The sequence below is a fragment of the Marmota monax genome, unplaced genomic scaffold (assembly GCF_021218885.2).
Source record: "Marmota monax isolate L192 unplaced genomic scaffold, Marmota_monax_Labrador192_F-V1.1 WCK01_AAM20220418_F8-fsc00139, whole genome shotgun sequence".
NCBI classification, from domain to species: Eukaryota; Metazoa; Chordata; class Mammalia; order Rodentia; family Sciuridae; genus Marmota; species Marmota monax.
This window is the reverse complement of record NW_026695226.1, coordinates 714,635-736,329: the sequence shown is the minus strand read 5'-3', so window position 1 is coordinate 736,329 and position 21,695 is coordinate 714,635. Positions and strand designations below refer to the sequence as shown.

Sequence of the window (21,695 nt, the reverse complement as noted above, 5' to 3'; positions counted from 1 at the left end):
AAGGGTAAGGGCAATAATCAGGTTATCTATATTTTAAAAAGGGATTTCATCATGAGGAATTGCTGTGTATGTAGACCCTAAACTGTGTATGTAGCTTAGGGTAAAAACAATCATAAGGAATGGTCATTTCTCCACCAAACTGCTTTTTCTGTTATTTTGTTATTGATATTTTAGATTTTCTTCAGCTAGCCCTTCTATTCTGCCACTGTTTTCCCATTTCCTAGGCTCCAGTATAGTGTTTTTGTGATAATGTATGCTTGCTCACTTTTTATAGACGCAGATAATGTACAAGTGGATAGAACCCAAAATCTGCAGGGAAGATCTCACCGATGCTATTAGATTGCCCCGTTCTGGAGAGAAGAAAGATTGTCCACCTTGCAACCCTGGATTTTATAACAATGGTTCATCTTCATGTCAACCCTGCCCTCCTGGGACCTTTTCAGATGGAACAAAGGGTAGGATGTCAGTGGTCCATGAGTTGAACCTGTAGCAAAATAAACTTGTTGGACTATTGTGACCTTTTTCTAAATTGTTTTTATGGAAGAATTCTTTTAAGAGACAATTTTCTTATCTTATTGAGACCGAAAGTAGATAATAGCATTGTGAGACCACAATGGCTTATTTAACATATGAAGTGATCTGTTTTAATGGCATGTTGTATGACACTCTCTCAATGGAATAAGTGTAAGTTATGTGTACACATACACTGCAGAATAGTATACCACTATGCAAGCAAAAATGCCAAATATATACACATACCCACACATTCTACCCAGAATTTTTCCCAGATCACTTTTTAAAATTTACCAATTTCTAAGGAAATTGGTGGACCAATCTCTCCCCTTTCCACCTCCCTCTCTGCTAATTATGGTTTTGTGATGCTTACAGGAATGAGAAGTTGTCCAGATGCAGTTTAATTTTTTTTTTTTTTTTTTTTTTTTTTGTCTTTTTGCCCCACTTGTCTTCTGTAGAATGTAGACCATGTCCAGCGGGAACGGAGCCGGCACTTGGGTTTGAATATAAATGGTGGAATGTCCTTCCTGGCAACATGAAAACTTCCTGTTTCAATGTTGGGAATTCCAAGTGTGACGGAATGAATGGTGAGTTCAGAGACACCATCTTGGCAGCAGATACCATCCTTTTATAGACTCAGCTCTTTAAAACATGCCAAATATAGGCACAAGGAACTTCAGTCTTATTCAGCTATGTGTCCATCTTCCAGGATTCACATTAAAACAGTAAATACAGGCAGATGACCTTCCTATAAAAAACATAAAATGCAGCAGTTACCCCCTTTTCTATACTTTTACTTTCTGCAGTTTCAGTTACCTGCAGTAAGCAATGGTCTAAAAATATCAAGTGGAAAATTACAGAAATAAACAATTTGGGAGTTTTAAATTGCATGCTATTCTAAGTAGCTGATGAAGTCTCACGCCATCATGCTGTGTCCCACCCAGGATGTGAATTATTTCTTTGTCTTATTACAATGCTGTTCAGCTATACAGTCTGTCCACTGGTTACGTGGTAGCCATCGTAGTTAACAGAGCCACTGTGCAGGTGCCACTTGTTTGTTCAAATAACTCTTTACGTAATATGGACAGTTCAGGGATGCCAAAGAGAAGGTGCTGAGTAGTGATGCTGGCAGTTCAAATGTGCTTGAGAGAAGCCAGAAGTGCTTCCTTTAGGTGAAAATGTAAACATTCTCAACTAAGTAAGGAAAGAAAAATGTTGCATGCTGAGATTGCTAAGATGTGAAATTGTGAAGGTAGAAAAAACTAAATTTGTTCTAGTATTGCTATTTTATTTCAAGCTGCAAAAATTACAGCTGCAGTGTATGATAAGTGCTTAGTTAAGATGGAAAGGCATTAAATTATGGTGCTCAGTTTTATCCAGTTTTAGACATCCACTGGGGTTCTTGGAACATGCCCTGAGAATGTATTAGTTTTGCATTTTTTTTTTTTGGAGTCAGTTTCAAAGTAGATATTGAAGATCACCATTTATGACTATAAATACCAGTATAGAATTGCCAAGGTAACAAAATCTGTGTTGTTTACCCTAAAGAGGAATATGTCAGCATCTCTGTCTTTGGCTCAATACTGTACCATGGTAAAGGATTTATGATCTCAAATTCCCTTTACCATAGAGTCTGTGAGTGTGTTAATTAAATACGTATGATCCCTACTAATCAAAAACTTGAAAATGTGGCTGAGTTCTGTAGGACTGTTACTCAATATTATTGTTTCCATAGTGTTTGTTGGTTGAATGAATCACATTATCAACCTATGTATTTTTAAACTTGACACTAGAGACTGGTACTAAAAATACCAGGGCTTTACACTGAAATGCATCCTTTAATTTTATCAGTTCATTAGTATTTTTATCAGCTTTCCTTTCTCCATATTATACTTGTTTATTATGTAAACACACACGCATGCACACTCACACAAGGCACACTTTTTAAATGCATATGCTTTAAGTTAGTACCTTGCCAAATAGACATATTTGGGATGTAGGAAGTGATATGTACACATGGATAGTGAGATTGGCAAATAATATGTCTTTGAATAATATTGATTAAACAGATGAGTGAAAGAGGAAAAGATAAGACCTTAATATATCAAATGTGAAATATTCCTCTTTTTAAACTAATAATCCCAATTTTAGGAATTTATTCTGAGGGGGGGGGAGAAAAAATATCACAGTTATTATCTGGCCATGAAGGTTTATATTCCTAAAATATGTCCTGTGATTGAATTCTAAGTATATGAAGTTAAAACCTATTGAAAAAATAAAATCGGGAGGACCAGAGTATTGAATGAACTATAAAAGGAGTAAGATGTGTGTGTGTGTGTGTGTGTGTGTGTGTTGTGTATTCACTTGGTAGATGAGATTACATGGAACTTTTATATGATCTTACCAAGGCTTTACTCTAACTCTCTATGACAATATTGATTTACTTGCTTACTCTTTTACTTAGAAGGTATATTTTTTATATTTCCATTAAGTTTTACAAATGTTAAATTATTTTAAAAGCATGAAGCTCTGTTGTAGTATTGTGTGATAACGAAATAGTAAACAGTAAAGAACACAAAGATACAAGGTGGTGTATGTTTCTGTGATGTCATAGCATCAACCTTGTGTGAGGAGCAGCACTCCGAGGAGGATCCAGTGAGAGGTGGATAGCCTGCCTGTTGGGACAGTTGCTGCCCATGGAGTTAGAATGGGTGTGGTTTGACCGACTTGACTGTGTGGCTTGGAATGCTTTGAGGCTCATCATTCTCAGTATGAATTCTGCATACTTTTAGAACAGATATGGCGAAGTAAATTTTTGTGTATTGGAATTATGTTTAAAAGGAATTCCAATGCAGTCATTATATGGATTCTATATAAAAAATAATTTTACAATCTGGTTCAGGAATTTTTAAATCCTATTTTACAACTCAATAGTAACTTCTGGGGATTTATACCAAGGAAACAATGTGATGTAAAGAAGGAAATCATATCAAAAGATATTAATTTTAGTATTTATAAGAGGGAAAAGAGGAAAAACTGAAATTTCAACAATGCAAGTATGGCTAAATAAATTATGTAATAACCATCTAACATTATTAAATTATGAAAACTAGAAGTAAAGAGGATTTTTAATGAGGAAATATTTTTGATATAATGATTTGAATAGATAATGCTAAATGAAAAAAAATCAGAAAATAAAATGGATTATATAGTAAGTCTTAGATGTATTAAACAAAAGTATACAATAGAAAAATCACTGAGAGAAACACCAAAATATTGAGGATATAACTGGGGGTGGGAGGATTCTATGAAGTATGAAATTACTCCGTTTACTTTGCTACATTTGGTAAGTGTTCCTCATGGACATATATTGCTTTCAGAATCAGAGTAACAGCAGGAGATATTGTTTGAAAAATATATCCATTTGACCCGATAATTTCTTTACTGAGATTCTTTTTAATAGAAATACCTAAGTACAGAAAAACCACCAAATGTATTCATTATATTGTCATCTATACTAATTAAAGGCAAAAACAGTCTAAATGGCTAAAATGGATGTGTGGTCAACGTTGAATGATTTGATAAATTGTGAAAAATAAATTTTACCTGTCTAGATCATAAAATGTTAATGTAGTTACTAACATATGGATGAATTAAGTACACATAAAATACTTATTAAATGGTATTCATTTATAAAACGTGATATTCAAGGTTATCTGCGGTAGAGCTCAGGGGTATAAAAGCACACATGCACTGAAGGACAGTAAAAGAAACACCTCAATTGTTAATACTGTTGTTTCTGATAAGATTATAAGTAATTTTAGGTTTCATCTTTTAAATTTTTTGTAGCCTTAATATTTTTATAAGAAATATAAATATGGTTTTAAAAAACAAAAATTTCAAATATAAAGTGTATATAGAAAGATGGAAAGTGTGGAATTTACTTAGACAAACACAAAATTGCACATGCTCTTGTAAAAATGCACACACAGACAAAACCTGGAAGGGAATGTCTAAAAATTTTAACAGTTATTAGGGTGTTAGTTTAAAAGTAAATGTTTTTTAAAAAAAATTTTTTAATTTGTTTTAACTAGTTATACGTGACAGTAGAATGCATTTCTGTACTTTGATATATCATACATAGATAGGATATAATTTCTCAGTTTTCTGAGTGTACATGTTACAGAATCATATTGGTCATGTAGTCACATATATACATACAGTAATAATGTATGTTTCATTCTATTATCTTTCCTATCCCCACATTCCCTCCCCTCCCCTCCCATCATTTCCCCCTGCCTAATCAAAGGTAATGCTATTCTTCCCTAGTGCCCCCTGCCACCTTATTGTGAATTAGCATCCGCATATTAGAGAAAACATTTGGCCTTTGGTTTTGAGGGATTGGCTTATTTCGCTTAGCATGATATTCTCCAACTCCAACTATTTACTGGCAAATGCCATAATTTCACTCTTCTTTAAAACTGAGTAATATTTCAAGTTTCTGAGATCATTTTAGCTGATAGTGTTCTACATAGTTGTGATGATTGCGAATGGATGAAATGACAACTACCTCACAGTAGAAGGCTGGTGCTTCCTAGGTTTCTACCAATTTTGATCTGTCCTACTTTTCAGAGCTCTAGTTTAACATTCCTGAGTTGTGTTGTACAACACAGTGACCATTAGCCCCATGTGGCCATTGAATACTTGAATTGTGACTAGTTCAAATTGATGTGTACTGTAAGTATAAAATAAGCATAAGTATATTCAGTGTTTCAGTATGAAAAAAGGTGAAATGTCTGCTAATTCTTTATATTGATTACATTGGATCTCTTTATTTTCTGTCGTTGGTGTCTTTCTTGCTTAAACTGGTATGGGCATATTAGTTCCCCAGGGAACTGCCCAACAGAGTCCCCTGTATGGATGGCTTAAAACAACAGAATTGTATTCTCAACACTTTGGAGGCCACACATCAAAGTTTTACTGGGTGATGTTCTCTGAAGCCTGGAGGGGAAGATCCATTCTTGCCTTTTCCAGCTTCTCATGACCCCAGGTGCTCTTTGGCTATGGCAGTTTAATTTAACTCTGACCTCTCTTCTTCACCTGGCTCTCCTCCTTCTGTGTATGTCTGCATCTTCACATGGTGTTGTCCCCTGTGTGTCTGTCTGTCCTTATTTCCCTCTTCTCCTGAGGACACCAGATGTTTTGGCCCATCATAATGACTTCATCTTAACTTTGTTTTGGCTGCCAAGCCTCTATTTCTAAATAAGGTCCTGTTCACAGGTATTGAGAGTTAGAATTCCAACAAATCTTTTCTGTGATTCAAACCATAGTAATAAATGTTCTGTTTGACCTACTGTTTGGCTAGAGTTGCCCTGAGAGTAGTAGCCGAGTTCTTACAAGGTAGTGCCCCAAACTATACTGACAGTGGGACCAGTTGGGATTCCAAAGAAAGAAGCTCTAGATATTAGGATGATCAGTCCAAAGCACTTTTTAGGAAAACTTACATACTGAGTGTTACAACATAACTTCCCAAAGGCACAGTGAGTTTGGAAGATTCTACCTAGGTTTTTCTACACTGAGGGTTAGGACAGAGTTTACAGGAGGGTTTGAGGAACTTGGCTTAGGGACAGGGCTGGTTTATTTCAGAGTTTTGAGCAACAGTGTAAACACTGTATCAGGCTTGGGAATCGTCACCACCCCTGGATTGGGTTCAAGCTTGCTGGAAAAACATGCATCTGGCCAGGTCATGGGATGATCAAGGAATTCTGTATTTCTTGGTCAGTTCAGAAAGAACATGGAAAACATGGAGGACTCTACAATAGGCAATATGGAAACACAAGAGATGTTTCCTTTCACAGTTTTAGTAATCCCTTCCAAATACTGTTCTCTTGATATGCCTTTTAATCCTTCCTTTTCTTTGTCCTTTCCTGCTCTTCTGTCTTTCTTCGTGGCATTTCTGAATGTTAGGAGGCATTCTTAGGAAGCATTTGTGAAGTCTTCCCTTTCACCCTCACCACACAATAGCAGTAAACCTAAAAGCTTCTCATATTATCTCCACTGCAGTCATGAGTATCTCTTCCACCGGACCAGTTTGTTTTATGGTTATTTAACTCTTAGCATTAGGAGTTGATTTGCTTTTTTTTTTTTTCTTTTAACAACCTTTAGATAGCAGATCAATGAGCACTTAGAAGCAGTAGATTAGTATATATTATTTAAAAGACTAGCTTGATTGAGGTCTATTTAACATGCTACCTTTCTATAACTGTTGATTATGTGTTTCAAAAACTACTGAATTACCAATCTAGCACTAATATAAATCCTTAGTTTCTTTCTCTTACTTCTTGAAGTAGTGATTATTGACATTGATTACTATAGACTAGGATTTTCTATCTCAGTGTATTAGAATGAATAAAGACTGTTTAGTTTTTTTAAACTCATGCTTCAGTGAGAAAACTATTGTTGGTTTTACCATTAGATAATTTTATGCAGAACAGTACATTCATAAACTCTTTATTGGTATCTACAAGTTTCCCTATGTATGCAATTTACAACTGACTTAAAAACAGGGAATTCTTTGGAGTATTTCTAACTTTGAACATAAACACTAATTCCCTTGTAACTTTTATCTTAAATAAAACTATTTTTGAGTATCATTAATGGAATTTTTACTAATAAAAATGTTTTCTTTTTTTTTAATTCACAGGTTGGGAGGTGGCTGGAGATCATATCCAGAGTGGAGCTGGAGGTTCTGATAATGATTACCTGATCTTAAACTTGCATATTCCAGGATTTAAGTAAGGAAAACCAATTCTGATTCCTTTCTGTAAGAATCTTCACACCTGATTCCCTCTAGAAATAGAAGTATGGCTGCCATTATTGCATATATTAGTATTGCAAATCTTAGTAAAATAAGCTGTTACAGAATTATGTATTAAATTTAGGAATATCTGTAGAATCAGTGACTGAGAAACTACAAATGTTTAGTTGTGTGTTGCTGGAGTGAAGCTAAAAATTTTTAGAATATTACATCAAAAGCTATAATAACCATTATTCTTGGATGCTTAATGAAGAATCTTAGCCTAAGTTGTTTGCAGGAGTATTTTTTGGTTTATTTATTTATTTTCTCAGTTCTATCTGTAAAGGAAGATGTTACAAATTGATTAATGTCATTTTGCTTTTGTCCCCCTTGTTGAGATTTCCCTGTAGAGGTCTTTATTTTTTTTTAAATAATTTTTATACCTTTATTTTATTTATTGAATTTTATGAGGTGCTGAGGATTGAACCCAGGGCCTCACATGTGCTAGGCGAACACTCTACCGCTGAGCCACAACCCCAGCCCTAAGAGGTCTTTATTCTTGCTTTAGGATCAATGGGAGCATATACAGCAGGAGATGCAGGCATATTTTCATGGCTGTGTAGACTTCCCCTTAGAACAAGGGGGTGGACTTGCAGAATCTGAGTGAGGAAGAAGTTGTGCTTTGTAGGAAGCTATAGAATAGGGAAAGAGAAGAACTACGTACGTAGTTTTCAACTTAACAGGAAAAGTGGCTTAATTTTGTTGTAAAATTGTATTTAGGACATAATGTAAATATTGCAATTTTAATCTGTCAAATAGACCACCAACATCTATGACTGGAGCCACAGGTTCTGAACTAGGAAGAATAACCTTTGTCTTTGAGACCCTCTGTTCAGCCGACTGTGTCCTTTACTTCATGGTGGTAAGTAGAAGAGAAGCTTTCAAAGGCAGATTTCAGAATTCTTAGAAGTTTCTAGAAAACATTTAAACATGTCTAAAGAAGTCATTAAGAATTGTGCAAAACAGCTCATAAAGAAGACATTTATTCCTCCTGGGGAGAAATAAGTGAAGAGGCCCAGGTGACTGAGAAAGTCCAGGGAATATTAACCTGTAGAAAATTCCTTTGTAAGAAATATGCACCAGCAGAATGAAAATTCTCCTTAATTACCAGTCAGCAATTTAAACTCTTAGGAAGGAGAAGTGTATTAATAAGTGAGAGCAGAAAATAATGAAGGTGTGGAGCATTGGGAAAAAAGAAAAATTTTCTTATTAAATTTAACACATTTAGAAAAAGGACTTTACTATCCACATGTCATAATTTTGCCTGTTTCTTTTCTTACTCCTAGCTTGAGAAAAGTAACAATTCAGAACTCACCAAGAACTCAAATGGATTTTAGGAAATTGTTGGCTAGGATTTTAAGATTACTTTTTGGGGGCAGTACTGGCAGTTAAACCCAGGAGCATGAAACCACTGAGCAACACCCTCAGTGATTTTCGTTTTTTTTATTTTGAGGTAGGGTCTTGCTAAATTGCCAAGGATGATCTCATTTGTGAGCCTCCTGCCTCAGCCTCTCAAGTTGCGGGATTACATCTGTGCATCATGGCATCTGGCTTAACAGTACATTTAAATAGTGACTTCATAGATCTGCTCTGTTTTTGTTTGTGTTTTTCCTCAGCAACCCTTTATTAACTAGTTAATAGATCATTAACGACTTCCCCCATAATATACAAGATATGTGGAGATTTGAATGTTTTGTGATTACTAACTACTTAAATGGAGACTAATTTATTCTGAAAAAAAAATATTGATTTTATAGCAGTGAAAGAAATTATGGATGATCTTCAATACATCTATTTACCACAAATAACCAATAGGTCTTCAGTTATTCTGGTGCTGTTTCCTTATTTCTTTAATCTGTTAGATGGTGCCATTGCTGAAATTCAAACTATTGTCTTTCAACTAGACTGTCAATAATCTCTTACTTTGTTGTTATGTCTACTCTATCATCTATGCTGCTGTCAAAATTAAAATGTAAATTTCCAGGCCCTATTCTAGACTTATAGGAGCTCTGTGGATGAAACATAGCAGTCTTTATTTGTAAAATATATTACATGTCTATTAATACTGAGTTTGTGCTTTATTTTATATTTTTCCACTCTTTTAGGATATTAATAGAAAAAGTACCAATGTGGTGGAATCATGGGGTGGAACCAAAGAAAAACAAGCATACACCCACATCATCTTCAAGAATGCCACATTTACATTTACATGGGCATTCCAGAGAACTAATCAAGGTCAAGATGTAAGTTCCAAACACTCTTTTTTTTTAAAAATACATAAAGATGGTGCCCCCTTGTGGAGATGCACACAAAGAGATTGCGCAAATATGGATGAAAAAGACTTAGATTTTTATTCATGTGGAATCAGTCATCTGGCTAAGTAATGGATTGGTGTAAAAATGGGTAACTTATTTTATCTTTTGAGGGTAAGAATGTCTGAAATGTAATAACAATATTTCTTTGAATTATTCTGAATTCTGAACTAATTATAGTTGCTTAAAGCTTAAGAGAAAATCTAATTTTATAGCTATTTAAAAACTTGTCTCTATTAAAGCTTTCTGAGATTTTGAGAAGGTTGGTAACTGTCTTCTTTGTCTGAATTATCTGGTGCTGTTTGATTTTTCTATGATTTTATCTCTTAGGGAATGTGTCAGTACACACAATTGGGTTAACACACAAGATCATTTCCTTTTTTGTATTTTTCTGGCTAGATAGACCTCATTCCCCCCTGCCCTAAGTAAATTCCATTGTGTGTTTTGATGGTAGTAGGACTGTTCTTTTTTGTGGGTCTTTGTACATATGACCTTAGCAGGATGAGAACAAGGTGAATATCTTGTTCAGAAATGGCCTTAATGCTGTGGCGGCAAATTAGTACATTTTCTGTCTTCCCTTGAGGCTTCCGGTGGGGAATATATTCTCCAGATTTTACCTGATTCCACTTGTTCTTCAGGAGGGTTAAGATCACCATCTTGTGGGTCATGAACATGTGATGGGATCTTACTTCTTTCTTCACTTCTTTTCTATCTTTGCCCAGGTTCAAAAAAAAAATGCCATTTGGATAAACATTATTCTACTAGAGCTAAGTTCACTGCTTGATGAAAACCAGACCTTAATTAACCCAATATCACAAGAAGGAAAATATAGTAAGATCCAGGATCTTGCTCCCTATTTCATATCCTTTCAGCAGAAATAAATATACCTTTATGAGCAAAAACACTAGAGAAGAGAAGGAAAGCTGAAAGGAGTGATGTGATTTTATCAGTATTACACAGCTAGTGTCTGAGTGGGGACAAGAGGTCCTAATCTTCCAGGATTTTCTGTTCCTTAGTCTATTGGTTTTCTACCCTACCTCAGTGTGTCACTAGATTTAGACTTAGACCTGAATAAACAATGATGAGAGAAAAGTTGCTCCTTTACTAAAGTTCAGCAGTTCTTCCAAACATAAAAGTCTATAAATATGCTCGAGTTTATACCAAATACGACACATCTCATGTCAATTGTGGTGAGACTCCAAGTTTCCAAATTCAAGATTTAGGATTTTTTAAAAAAGAAGGACCAAATAAGAGTGATATTAATTCATTGTCAATTACAAACTATTAGGTTGGAACACTCTTCTTAGTTGTTTTGGTGATATCAACATAAAATGTAATCTAGTTGTACAACTAAGCTCCAAGGCAGAAGTCATTACTTTCTGCTTTCTTTTTAGAATAGACGGTTCATCAATGACATGGTGAAGATCTATTCTATCATAGCCACTAATGCAGTTGATGGGGTGGCGTCTTCATGCCGTGCCTGTGCCCTTGGTTCTGAACAGTCGGGCTCATCGTGTGTCCCCTGCCCCCCAGGCCACTACATTGAGAAAGAAACCAACCAGTGCAAGGAGTGTCCACCTGACACCTACCTGTCCATACATCAGGTCTATGGCAAGGAGGCTTGTATTCCCTGTGGGCCTGGGAGTAAAAGCACTCAGGTAAGTAGGCTGTGTTTCGGTTATTCTCAGAGAAGCATATTTTAATAGGTCAACTCAAGAATTCCCCTTAATGTTTCTCTAGAAGTTATAATGTTGCTATTTATTCTGGGGAAAAAAGAGGTTTTTAATTCCCTTTCCTGTTTGCTCTCTTTTTATGTTTATGCAGCACTGAATGCGTACTATGAATGGGCTGGTTACTAAGAACTTAAAATGTTAAGCAAAGAACTCAAATAAGAAATGTTTTCCAAAAAATGTTAGAATTGATTTCTTATGCATTATTAAGGTAGAGCACATAAAATACTTTTGTAGGTTGGCTGTAGGAATTATCTGAGATGTAGAAAGTATATCTTACAACATTTAAAGTACAGGTTAATGTTATATTACAGACGGAAGTGAAAGTAGTTTTAAATTGGCATAACAGGAAATTTTTACTATTTCTTAAAGTACCTTCCTATAAGAAACTTATTTGAGAATAACTTTACTCTGACTTTAAAAGAATCTGAGGCCTCTAAACTCTGCCTAGAAAAATTTACAATGTAGAAATTTTCTGTATTAGGATGGTAAAATATAACAAAGACAAAATTACTGAAATAGTTTTTATACCTAGAACTTTTAAGGACACATTTTTAGTAGTAGTTAATACTTTCTTTATTTCAATATTGTTTCTTTGTGTTTTATTCTCTTTAAATAAAGGATCACTCAGTTTGCTATAGCGACTGCTTTTTCTACCATGAAAAAGAAAATCAGAGTTTGCATTATGACTTCAGCAACCTCAGCAGCGTGGGTTCCTTAATGAATGGGCCCAGCTTCACCTCCAAAGGAACAAAATATTTCCATTTCTTCAATATCAGTTTATGTGGGCATGAGGTGAGTTTTAGATATCAAGAAGAGACAGAGCTATATACTAGCTCTGATTAAGTTGATATTTTCTGTGTTGGTAAACCAGTAAAATCTCCCTGGGAACTAAAAACCAATGTCAGGAACTGAGCTTTGATTGCTTAAATCCTCTGTTCCCTCTTATCATATTTACAGCTTTCTTTACCAGGGTTGACATCATTTGGTTCTCTGTCCATCAAAGCATTATTCGGTTAGCTGAACCCCAAGACTTGGAGCTGTGGTGAAGTGCATTGAGAGTCTTTCTTTTTCTTTTTCTTTTTCCTGATAAAATTGGGCGAGGCTTATCAAACCCCACCTATCTTTTCAGGCAAGCAATTGTGATTTGAGAGTTTTATTCTTGCTTATTGTATTATGGTTCTCCAGAAAAACAGGAAAAAAATTTATATGAGAAAGGATTTGTTAGGGGAATTGGCTAATGTGATTATGGAGGCCAAGAAATCCCATCTAAGTCGGAGACCCTGGAATACTGGCAGCATGTCTGAGTCCTAGTCCAAAAGGTTCAAAACCAGGATGCCATTGGTGTAATTCTCAATTGAGACTGAAGGCCTGAGAACCCCAGAGGTGGGTGGGTGGTGGGAGTAGGGCTGCTGATGTGATCCCTGGAGTCCCAATGCCAGGGAGCCTGAAGTTCCAATGTCCCGGGCAGGAGAAGTCAAGAGTACCAGCTCCAGAAGTGAGAAGAAATCCTTTCCCTCTGCCTTTTTGTTCTATTTGGATCCCCAGCTAATTGAATGGTGCCCACCCACCTTGAGGTGCACCTTCCCAGTAGGTCCACTGACTTACACACCAGTTTCCTCCAGCATCACCCTCATAAACACTTGCAGAATTAATACTTTGCCAGTTCTCCAGGCTTTCCTTCAGCCAGTCAAGTTAACAAATCAACCAGCGTGCTTATATTGTCAGTTTTGTGTCTTCAGAAGAAAAATGATCGTTAAGAGGAAGTTTTACAAAATAAAAAAGAGATATGCAGGGACAAATATCAATTGATAAGGTTGCCTCTGCTAATAATGGAATTTTTTTGTTGTTGGAGGAAGCACAAACTTAAGTGATACTTTTTTTTTTTTTTAGTGGATCTACGTGTCCAATATTTTTATGGACATATGAAGTTGGTGCTGTGAAGAATGTATATGTATATACCATCAACAAAGTTGAGAATATAATAAGGCATTTCCTCCGTGTCTCTTTCTATAGTAACTTCTAAATATTTTCTTCATTATGAAATGCTGTATCAAACTTGTTAAAAGGAAATAGAGATCTGATGAACACAGAAGTTTAAAAAAAAAAAAAACAGATCTATACACTTTACATGATGTGTATTTGTCCTTTCCTGACTTTACATGGAGAGATCCAACATACATACTTACTATACGGGTTAGTCACCCAGTCTGTTCAATAAGTAAATTTATATTAAATACCTGATGTATGTCAGATATTATATGAGGCACGGAATGAGGTTAATTCCATTATCTAACACATTTCCTAGTTTTATTCTACTGTCTCTTCTTCCATCTTCTCTCTTTTTTTTTCTTTTTGGGGGGTGGGGAGTGGGTTCAAGGGATTGAGTTTAGGGACACTTGACCACTGAGACACATTCCCAGCCCTATTTTGTATTTTATTTAATGACAGGGTCTCACTGAGTCACTTAGCACCTCACTTTTGCTGAGCCTGACTTTAAACTCGCCATCCTCCTGCCTCAGTCTCCCAAGCTGCTGGGATTATAAGCATGCATCACCGCCCCTGGCTCTTTTTATTCTCACTTATTTTATTTTAGTCTTTCCTTTGTTTTCCCTTTCTTTCCTCAGTACGTTCTCTCTGCTCTTTTCCATTATTTTGCCTTAGCTTCAACAATTTAAGATTCGCAAAAAAATATATAGAATCCTTATTGGGGTCAGAAGAACTTGTAGAGGGAGAAAAATTTATATGTCATGATTGCAAATTGCATTAGGAAAGAAAAATCTGTATACTTTATGTCTTTATTTTATTTTATTTTACTTTATTTTTTGGGGTACCAGGGATTGAACTCAGGGACAGTTGAGCATTGAGTCACATCCCTAACCCTATTTTGTATTTCATTAGAGACAGGGTTTGAGTTGATTAGCGCCTGGCTAAATTGCTGAGGCTGGCTTTGAACTTGTGATCCTCCTGCCTCCTCCTTCCGAGCTGCTGAGATTACAGACTTTTGCTACCACACCCGGCTCTACTTTATGTCTTTCTGTGCACAGTCTATATATCTACGATAAATGAGATAGTTTTCCTATTTTCTTTTTATATTTCTTTCTGGAAATTATGGAGCAAGCTATAGTTCTTTGTGTTGGGACAGCAGTATATTTAAATATACTATGTTTAAACCATCTTTCAATTTTTACAAATAAATTTTGCATTCTAGCTAATGTCTAAATAATTTTAAAAATTAACCTCTTATATTGTCTTCATTTTATAGTTAAACAGATTCACATCACTGGATCTAAGAGTAGGTGAATAAAGATACTTGCAGTAGGTGAATAAAGATACTGTTTAGAATTTGGACGTGCTGGGTTTTTGCTGCATTATGACTTTTAGGCTTTCTTTTTCAGCTTTCATATTATCTTCATGCCACACTCAGGCCTGTGAAGGAGAAGGCAAGGCAAGCCTTTTTCCTTGGCATTAAAACCTTTGCCAGCAGTTTGTTGGTCTCTTTGCATTCCTTCATATCCTGTGAACTGGACTCTCATAGATGACTTAGTTATATGGCTTCCATCCAACATGAATGAAGAACAGTAGAGCTTGAATAACTGGAGTGGCTCTCAACCTGGGCTGAACATTTGCATTGCCTTGAGAGCTTTTAAAAAAACAATAATGCCTGGGCTTTACCCCAGATCCCTTAAATCAGAATCTCTGTGATGAAGAGACAGTCATGCTCTCCTAGAGCTCTCCTAGAGCAATACTAACTGAGATTCAGTTTAGAGACTGACTTTCAGTAAAACCTCTTGCGACTTTGTTTCCTAGGGGAAGAAGATGGCTCTCTGTACTAATAACATATCGGATTTTACAGTAAAGGAAATGGTGGCAGGATCAGATGATTACACCAACTTGGTAGGGGCTTTTGTGTGCCAGTCAACAATTATCCCTTCTGAAAGTAAGGGTTTCCGAGCAGCCTTGTCATCCCAGTCCATCATTCTGGCAGACACATTTTTAGGTAAGTTCCCCATGGTTAATATATGCATGCATACATTTATTCTAAAATTATGGTAATGGTAACTTGTTATGGCACTGGTGTTTACCACAGAAGATTAAGACAAACAGGTAACTCTAAATCATTATTTTGTAAAATGGTTTAAAAGCTTCTGTGTGTGGGATCTACTGATCAACCTCCCAGAGTACAAGATTCTGAATTTACATATTAACTCATATGATAAATCATGTTCTATGCCTTTCATCAGATTCTCTAAGAGTTTAAAAAGCAAAATAATTTTTAAAATGAAAGTAAACAAAACAAAAAACCAAAGCAAGAACAGTAGACAAACATAATCTAAATCTAAATTATAGTATGTGCCACTAATATACATAATCTTTTCTGAGATCCAAAGTAAACTGGTAGCAAATGTGAGGTGCTGAGTTTCTCCCCATGTGCTCCAGGTATCTGGGTCCTGAAAGCTATAGGGACGTTTTTAGAAGAAACCAGATTTGTAAGTAGTGATTCTTAGGAATCAAGTTCATTGACCTTGATTGAACCTCTGGGGTGAGGGTTTGGAATCCAGCAAGTGCCATGAGTGGTTGTGATGTGCAGCGATATTTGAGAATCCTTGCTCTCTTCTTCATAGGCATGCAGCTTCAGATTCCAGGACAAGGCCCATCACTTGGCTTGCACTCATCACCAGAACTCTGTTAGAAGCAAAGATGCTGTTAATGCTGGCATTTCAGTTCTATCATCATTTTTCTTGCCTCTTATTAAAAAGTCCGGCTTTTCTGCTTATTAGATCAAGAACATTTTAGAGTTATTTTCTGGAAGTTATTAGTGTTCACATATGTTATATAATATGTATGTATTACAAATATATTTTACACATGTATATATTGAAGTGTATATATTTTGAAATGGCATATATCTTTCTGTGCTATCCAGACTGGTCTTGAACTCCTGGGCTCAAGTGATCTTCCTGCCTCATTCTCTTGAGTAGCTGTGACTACAGATGTGCATTGCCGCAGCTGGCTGGGAACAGAAAATTTTACTTTGTCAAATATGTGTATATTGAACCATGATCAAGAAGCTATATTTGCAAAATAGCCTAGCATATTGACAAAACTCACCAGAGGATAACAATTTTAAAAGTAGATTTTTGAACTAATCGAACTGGAAAGAACTTTAGAGAGTATCTAGGTTACTTCATGCATTCAACAGATCCAAAAATAAGACCTAGGGAGGTTAAGTAACTTAAGTTAAATTGCAAGGCCAGGGAGTAGAATTTTTTCTCTTTTGGAGTGTTTGGGAAGTTCCTTATTTTTACCAGGAATGCATTAATTTAATGCAGTATTTCTGGCGAAATGACAGTTATCAAAGTAAAGCTATTTGCTATTCAGATGTACAGAAATTAAATAAAACTAGTTTTCCCATATTGCTTAATAGTTTCTTTTTTAATGTCATCTAGGCGTAACAGTTGAAACCACATTGCAAAACATTAATATAAAAGAAGACATGTTCCCAGTTTCACCAAGCCAAATACCAGATGTGCATTTCTTTTATAAGTAAGTGAAGATACTGCTTTCCTTGACTATTCTTTATCAAAAGGAACGCATATATATCTCTATATATGGATTTTTATTTCCCATTCTCTATTGTTAAGTTCCTGGGAAGATATATAATATCACCTCTGGGTAGCTTGAATTGAACAGATAATAAAAAAAAAAATTGATCATTAAATGTCTTAGTAAAAAGTAGGAAACTTGGAATATTTAAAAAGCCTTATGTGATTTCTCTCAAATACACACACACACACACACACATAAATGTATATATTATATATTTACATACACACATATGCACTTTTAAATTAGGCAATAAGGACACTCTAGTTCATTGTCTAGGTAGTAATTCTAATTCACACATCAAAACATCAGCCTAAGTAGATCTGAACCCTGTTCCCTTTAAGAATATTTTGATTATAATTTGATTAAAATTCTATAGCTTTACCAAACACCTTGATTATAGCTTTGTCACTTTGCCTGGGAAAGTTGTCAACTTGGCATAGTCAAAATAAGAGACCTGAATTTGTATTCTAAATTAGCAAACTTTAATACATTTTTCTTCTTTATAGAGCATGAGAATGATTATACACATGATCTGTGTCACCTCTGTTTTTTAAAATACTATTTGCCTCATAATAGGTCTTCCACAACTACAACATCCTGTATTAATGGCCGATCAACTGCTGTGAAAATGAGGTGTAATCCTACTAAACCTGGAGCGGGCATGATTTCAGTCCCCAGGTATTCTTATTTATATGTGATTGTTCAACATTTGTATTTTATAATACATATAATAGATATATACATACTTATTTTTAGAGGAAAAATCTAGAATCTTATTTTAAAACATTATTTATGGGAATAAAGCAGAAAGAGAACAAAGGTATCTGTAGGTTTTTGTTGAGGGTTATACTAAGCATGGGTGAAGAAGAAAGAATAGGTACCTGGTCGATATCAATATTTCCCCGTATCCTTATTCCATTTGCCTTGAATATCTAATTCTTTGAAAGTTATTTAGGTACAATTAATTACACTGTGTCCTTGTATTTATTCTTAGTGTTTCATCTTAATTTCCTTGAGAGCTGGATTAGGAACTTCCCTAGATTAGTACAAGATTAACACCAACTTGTTGGGTGATCTTGATTAAGTAATCTAACCTCCGAGTTATAGTTTCTTTCTCTGAAAGGGGATGGGACCAGGTTGGAGAGTTTGTAGGATTCATTTCCAGCTCCTCAGACTTCTGTTTCATGATAGGGGAATCACTAGTGAGTCTGGCCTAGATAAAATACAGTTCATTTCCCTGACTGACTGGCATTGAGGAAGCAGCGCTCCACAGTCTAGATATGATTATACAGTTCACTTTGTGTGGGCACAGTAGGGGAGCATAAGCAATTTCCTGGGTTTAGAAAACTATCAACTTAAGTAAAGCTTTCATGATATGAGGGACATTCAAATGTCTCTTGATTTTTATTTTTCACATTTATTGTTCAGTGTTTAGATTATTTTTCACATGTATTGTTCAGTATATAGATTATTTCTATTCTTATTAGTATTAAGGTATCTTTGGATCATAGTTCGACTTGAAGATTTTTCTCCATTAAACTGCAAAGTCATGTATTTTGAAAAAGAAAATGATTGATATTTGTTTTTTATAATTTCATAATAACCCCTGAGAAATTTTAAGCTATTTTGTTTATGTCATATCAGGATTGGAAATCAGTGGTCTAAGCGTTGCTTCATTTTGTGTATCCTAAAAATAATTATAGTGGTAACACATTGTTTTTGGTTTCTTTTGGGGTATAAAGGCATACCAGCATTCACATCTCACCAAACTGCATCTCTCTGGTTTTCACAGACCTACAAATTAATTATTATTTTCACCTATTCAAGATGAGAAAAGAACGTGATGAAAGGAGTATAAAAGGTAATAGATGGCAGAGAAAGGAGCAGGGAGAGACGGATGCTCTGTAGACTCAGAAGATCCTTCTGCAGCCTCTAAGCCAGAGTCCAGGCAGCAAACCACACTGTCTTTATGAAAAGATGTGTTCAGAGGGTACAGTGATAAAAGCTCAAGTCTTTCATCATTCTCTGATAGTCTGCCAGAGAGCCTGGAGTTCAGGTGCTCCTTCTATTTACTGTAGCACATCTGAGGTCCCTTTTGGACCTTGCAACTAACCTCTTGAGGTCTAGCCTCTGGGAGCCTAATTGGGATGGCTTCTGATGCCTCTGCTATGTCTTTGATTCAAACAAATCATGCTCCTAAAGGATAGTTCTCACCTTAAGAGAAATTATTACTCTGACTCTGCTAAGGTACGTCTTGATGTTTTAATGTAATAACAAAAATAGTCTCAAAGGGTTAAATGATGGCTTCTAGAAAGTGAACTTTTCCTTGAGAGGAGAAAACCAGTTAAGTTTCGTTTCTCACCTCTGGCAATCTTTGCCACTTAGGGAACTTAACTGTCTTTGCCAGGGTTTTTCAATATCATCTGCAACAGAATACCTTAGGGTCTCTATTTTTAAAACTGATTTCTAGAACTTACAGAATGTCTGGAGGTTAACACAGGAATATTTTTAAAAACGCAAGGTGATTATGTTGCATATTAAAATTTGAGAATAATTTATCTTAACCTACATTTTTAGATATGGCTTTTTTTTTCCCCCAGAGACAGATTTTTGCTTCTTGGTTTTGTGAAAAACTGATTTAAAATGCCATGGTCTTCAGAGTAGAGTCTTCACTGTATCTTGAGAGCTCTTTGTCTGAAGTTGTGATGCATCCTAATGTGTACAGACCATTCCTCTAGGGTAGTGCTTAAACCCCACAGTCTAAATGTGCTGACCTCTAGTTTTCCCTTGAATCTATTTCCCATCAGGGCACAAGGGGGAGCTCAGGGACAGAACATGAGAAACAGCAGCTTATCCTGAAATAATTGGATTTCTTTCTTTCTTCTTCTTCTTTTTTTTTTTTTTTTTTTTTTTTTAGCTTCAGGGCTGAATAAAGATTTCCTACAAACAGGTTTCTCAGGCTGCTTTTTAAGAGGTCTTATTTTGCACTTTTTTTTTTTAAGCTTTAAGATCTCCAGGGTAGATTGAGAGATGCTAACTAGACCCCAGTCCTTGAGAAGCCTACTGTACTGACTAAGAAGTCTCAGAGGGAGACCTTGGTAGCTTGAAAATGATTCCATCCCCAGGAATTCTCCTTCTTGGCCAAGAATACTGGCAAATCAGGCCAAAGGATATTAACAGTAGTAATGTTGGTTGAGATTTTGAATCTCAGTGGCCTAGGAAACTGTTGAAAGACCCTCAGCCCTTGAAAAGTGAAAATGTCTTAATGTGGGGTGGAGAGAAAGGGAAATGTGTGTTTACTCTGGGTGAGAAAAAGGGAATGTGTGTTTTTTCTGTGTGACACGTGAACTTCACAGGAGCAGCACGTCATCTGGGCTGCCTACTCTTGTGCAATTGAAAACACCAACCTGTCTGTTTTGTCTGGCAAATGTATTTGGTTTCTAATTCCACAAAGTTTGTGGAGGGTGTGAGACATTTTAGATGAAAATTTAGCAGCCTGGAGTCTGCCTTGTACAGTCTGACAGCTGGAATGGACTTTTGAGTTTTTGTAGTGAAGTTTGCCCCTTAAGTAGAGAATATACTACCAACCCAATAGACTGTAAAGATCCCTAGATAAACCTCCAAACTTCCTAAATAGATGTCTCTCCAGGCTTTCTAAACCTAAGTTATAATCTGAGGTGCACAGAGAAATCAAAGCCTCCTTTTTCATTAGGAGTAATGCAGACTTAAGTGTGTGTCCAAAGGACTCTAAAAATCATGAGTCCTGGGGATGTGGTTCAGTATAGAGTGCTTACCTGGCATGCAAGTGGCCCTGGGTTTAATCCCCTGTACTACAAACAGACAAACTAACAAACAAAACATCCTATTCACAAAATCATGAGAAATTATTGGAAGGTGAAAATGTTATATTGTTGCAGGAAACACACTGGTTGAAAAGCAGCAAGCAGTCCCCGGAGGGGAACTCCAAACTATTTTATCGTGGAGGGCCCAGAGGAAAACAAAACTCCAAATTCTGAGCCCTGATCCACAGTTTCTCACAACATTGATAGGTTATTTGGCATCATTTAGACCCATCCTATCACTGGGGCTTTTTTCCTCTTTAAAAAAAAATTTCCTACTCTATGGGGCGAAAGGCCTTGTACAGGGTCTTTAACATAAAGCATGCTCACAGAAACAGATAAGAAGAAAGGGGTCTTTTCACAGGCATCTGTTACATTTCAAGAAGGAGTAGTCAGACTCCTAGGGCATTTATTTACAATCCAAAAGGTAGGGTCCCATGTTTAATTAGGCTTCCTGGAGAAAGGCTGAAAGAGGGGAGGAGAACTGACCCTTTCTCCAGGCATTGGTTTCTTACCATAATGTTTTCATAATTTCATTTCATAACCAGGTTTGGTTTTGCCATCACAATATGAAGTCCTTCTTAGAAAGCAGGCTGTGGGAACCATTTTTACTTTCATAATAGATCTGCCATAGTGTCAATGAGATCCTTGAGTCAAACCCATTTCACTTCACAGAGCAGGAAACAAGGCCCCAGGTTGTGTGGCTAAGAAGTGGCATAGTCACGATGCAGTGATCTCCCGACTGCCTCTCTGGTTCTTGTCACTCCATGTTCTTTCATCTTGCCATTTCCCTTCCATTTCCTCATAGGCAGAGATTTGCATAGAATACCACTAA

The 21,695-nt window shown here is 36.0% G+C and overlaps 1 protein-coding gene across 1 annotated transcript in view; it reads left to right on the top strand.

Annotated features, from left to right (window-relative positions):
• The window catches only part of Elapor2 (endosome-lysosome associated apoptosis and autophagy regulator family member 2), a 161,619-nt gene that overhangs the window by 116,521 nt on the left and 23,403 nt on the right, over positions 1-21,695 (top strand). The window contains exons 9-18 of the mRNA XM_046435396.2: positions 275-455; positions 972-1,100; positions 7,217-7,307; positions 8,129-8,231; positions 9,475-9,612; positions 11,076-11,339; positions 12,033-12,206; positions 15,222-15,411; positions 16,862-16,958; positions 17,598-17,699. Coding sequence (XP_046291352.2) covers positions 275-455; positions 972-1,100; positions 7,217-7,307; positions 8,129-8,231; positions 9,475-9,612; positions 11,076-11,339; positions 12,033-12,206; positions 15,222-15,411; positions 16,862-16,958; positions 17,598-17,699 — 1,469 coding nt within the window. The remainder of the gene's footprint in view (positions 1-274; positions 456-971; positions 1,101-7,216; positions 7,308-8,128; positions 8,232-9,474; positions 9,613-11,075; positions 11,340-12,032; positions 12,207-15,221; positions 15,412-16,861; positions 16,959-17,597; positions 17,700-21,695) is intronic.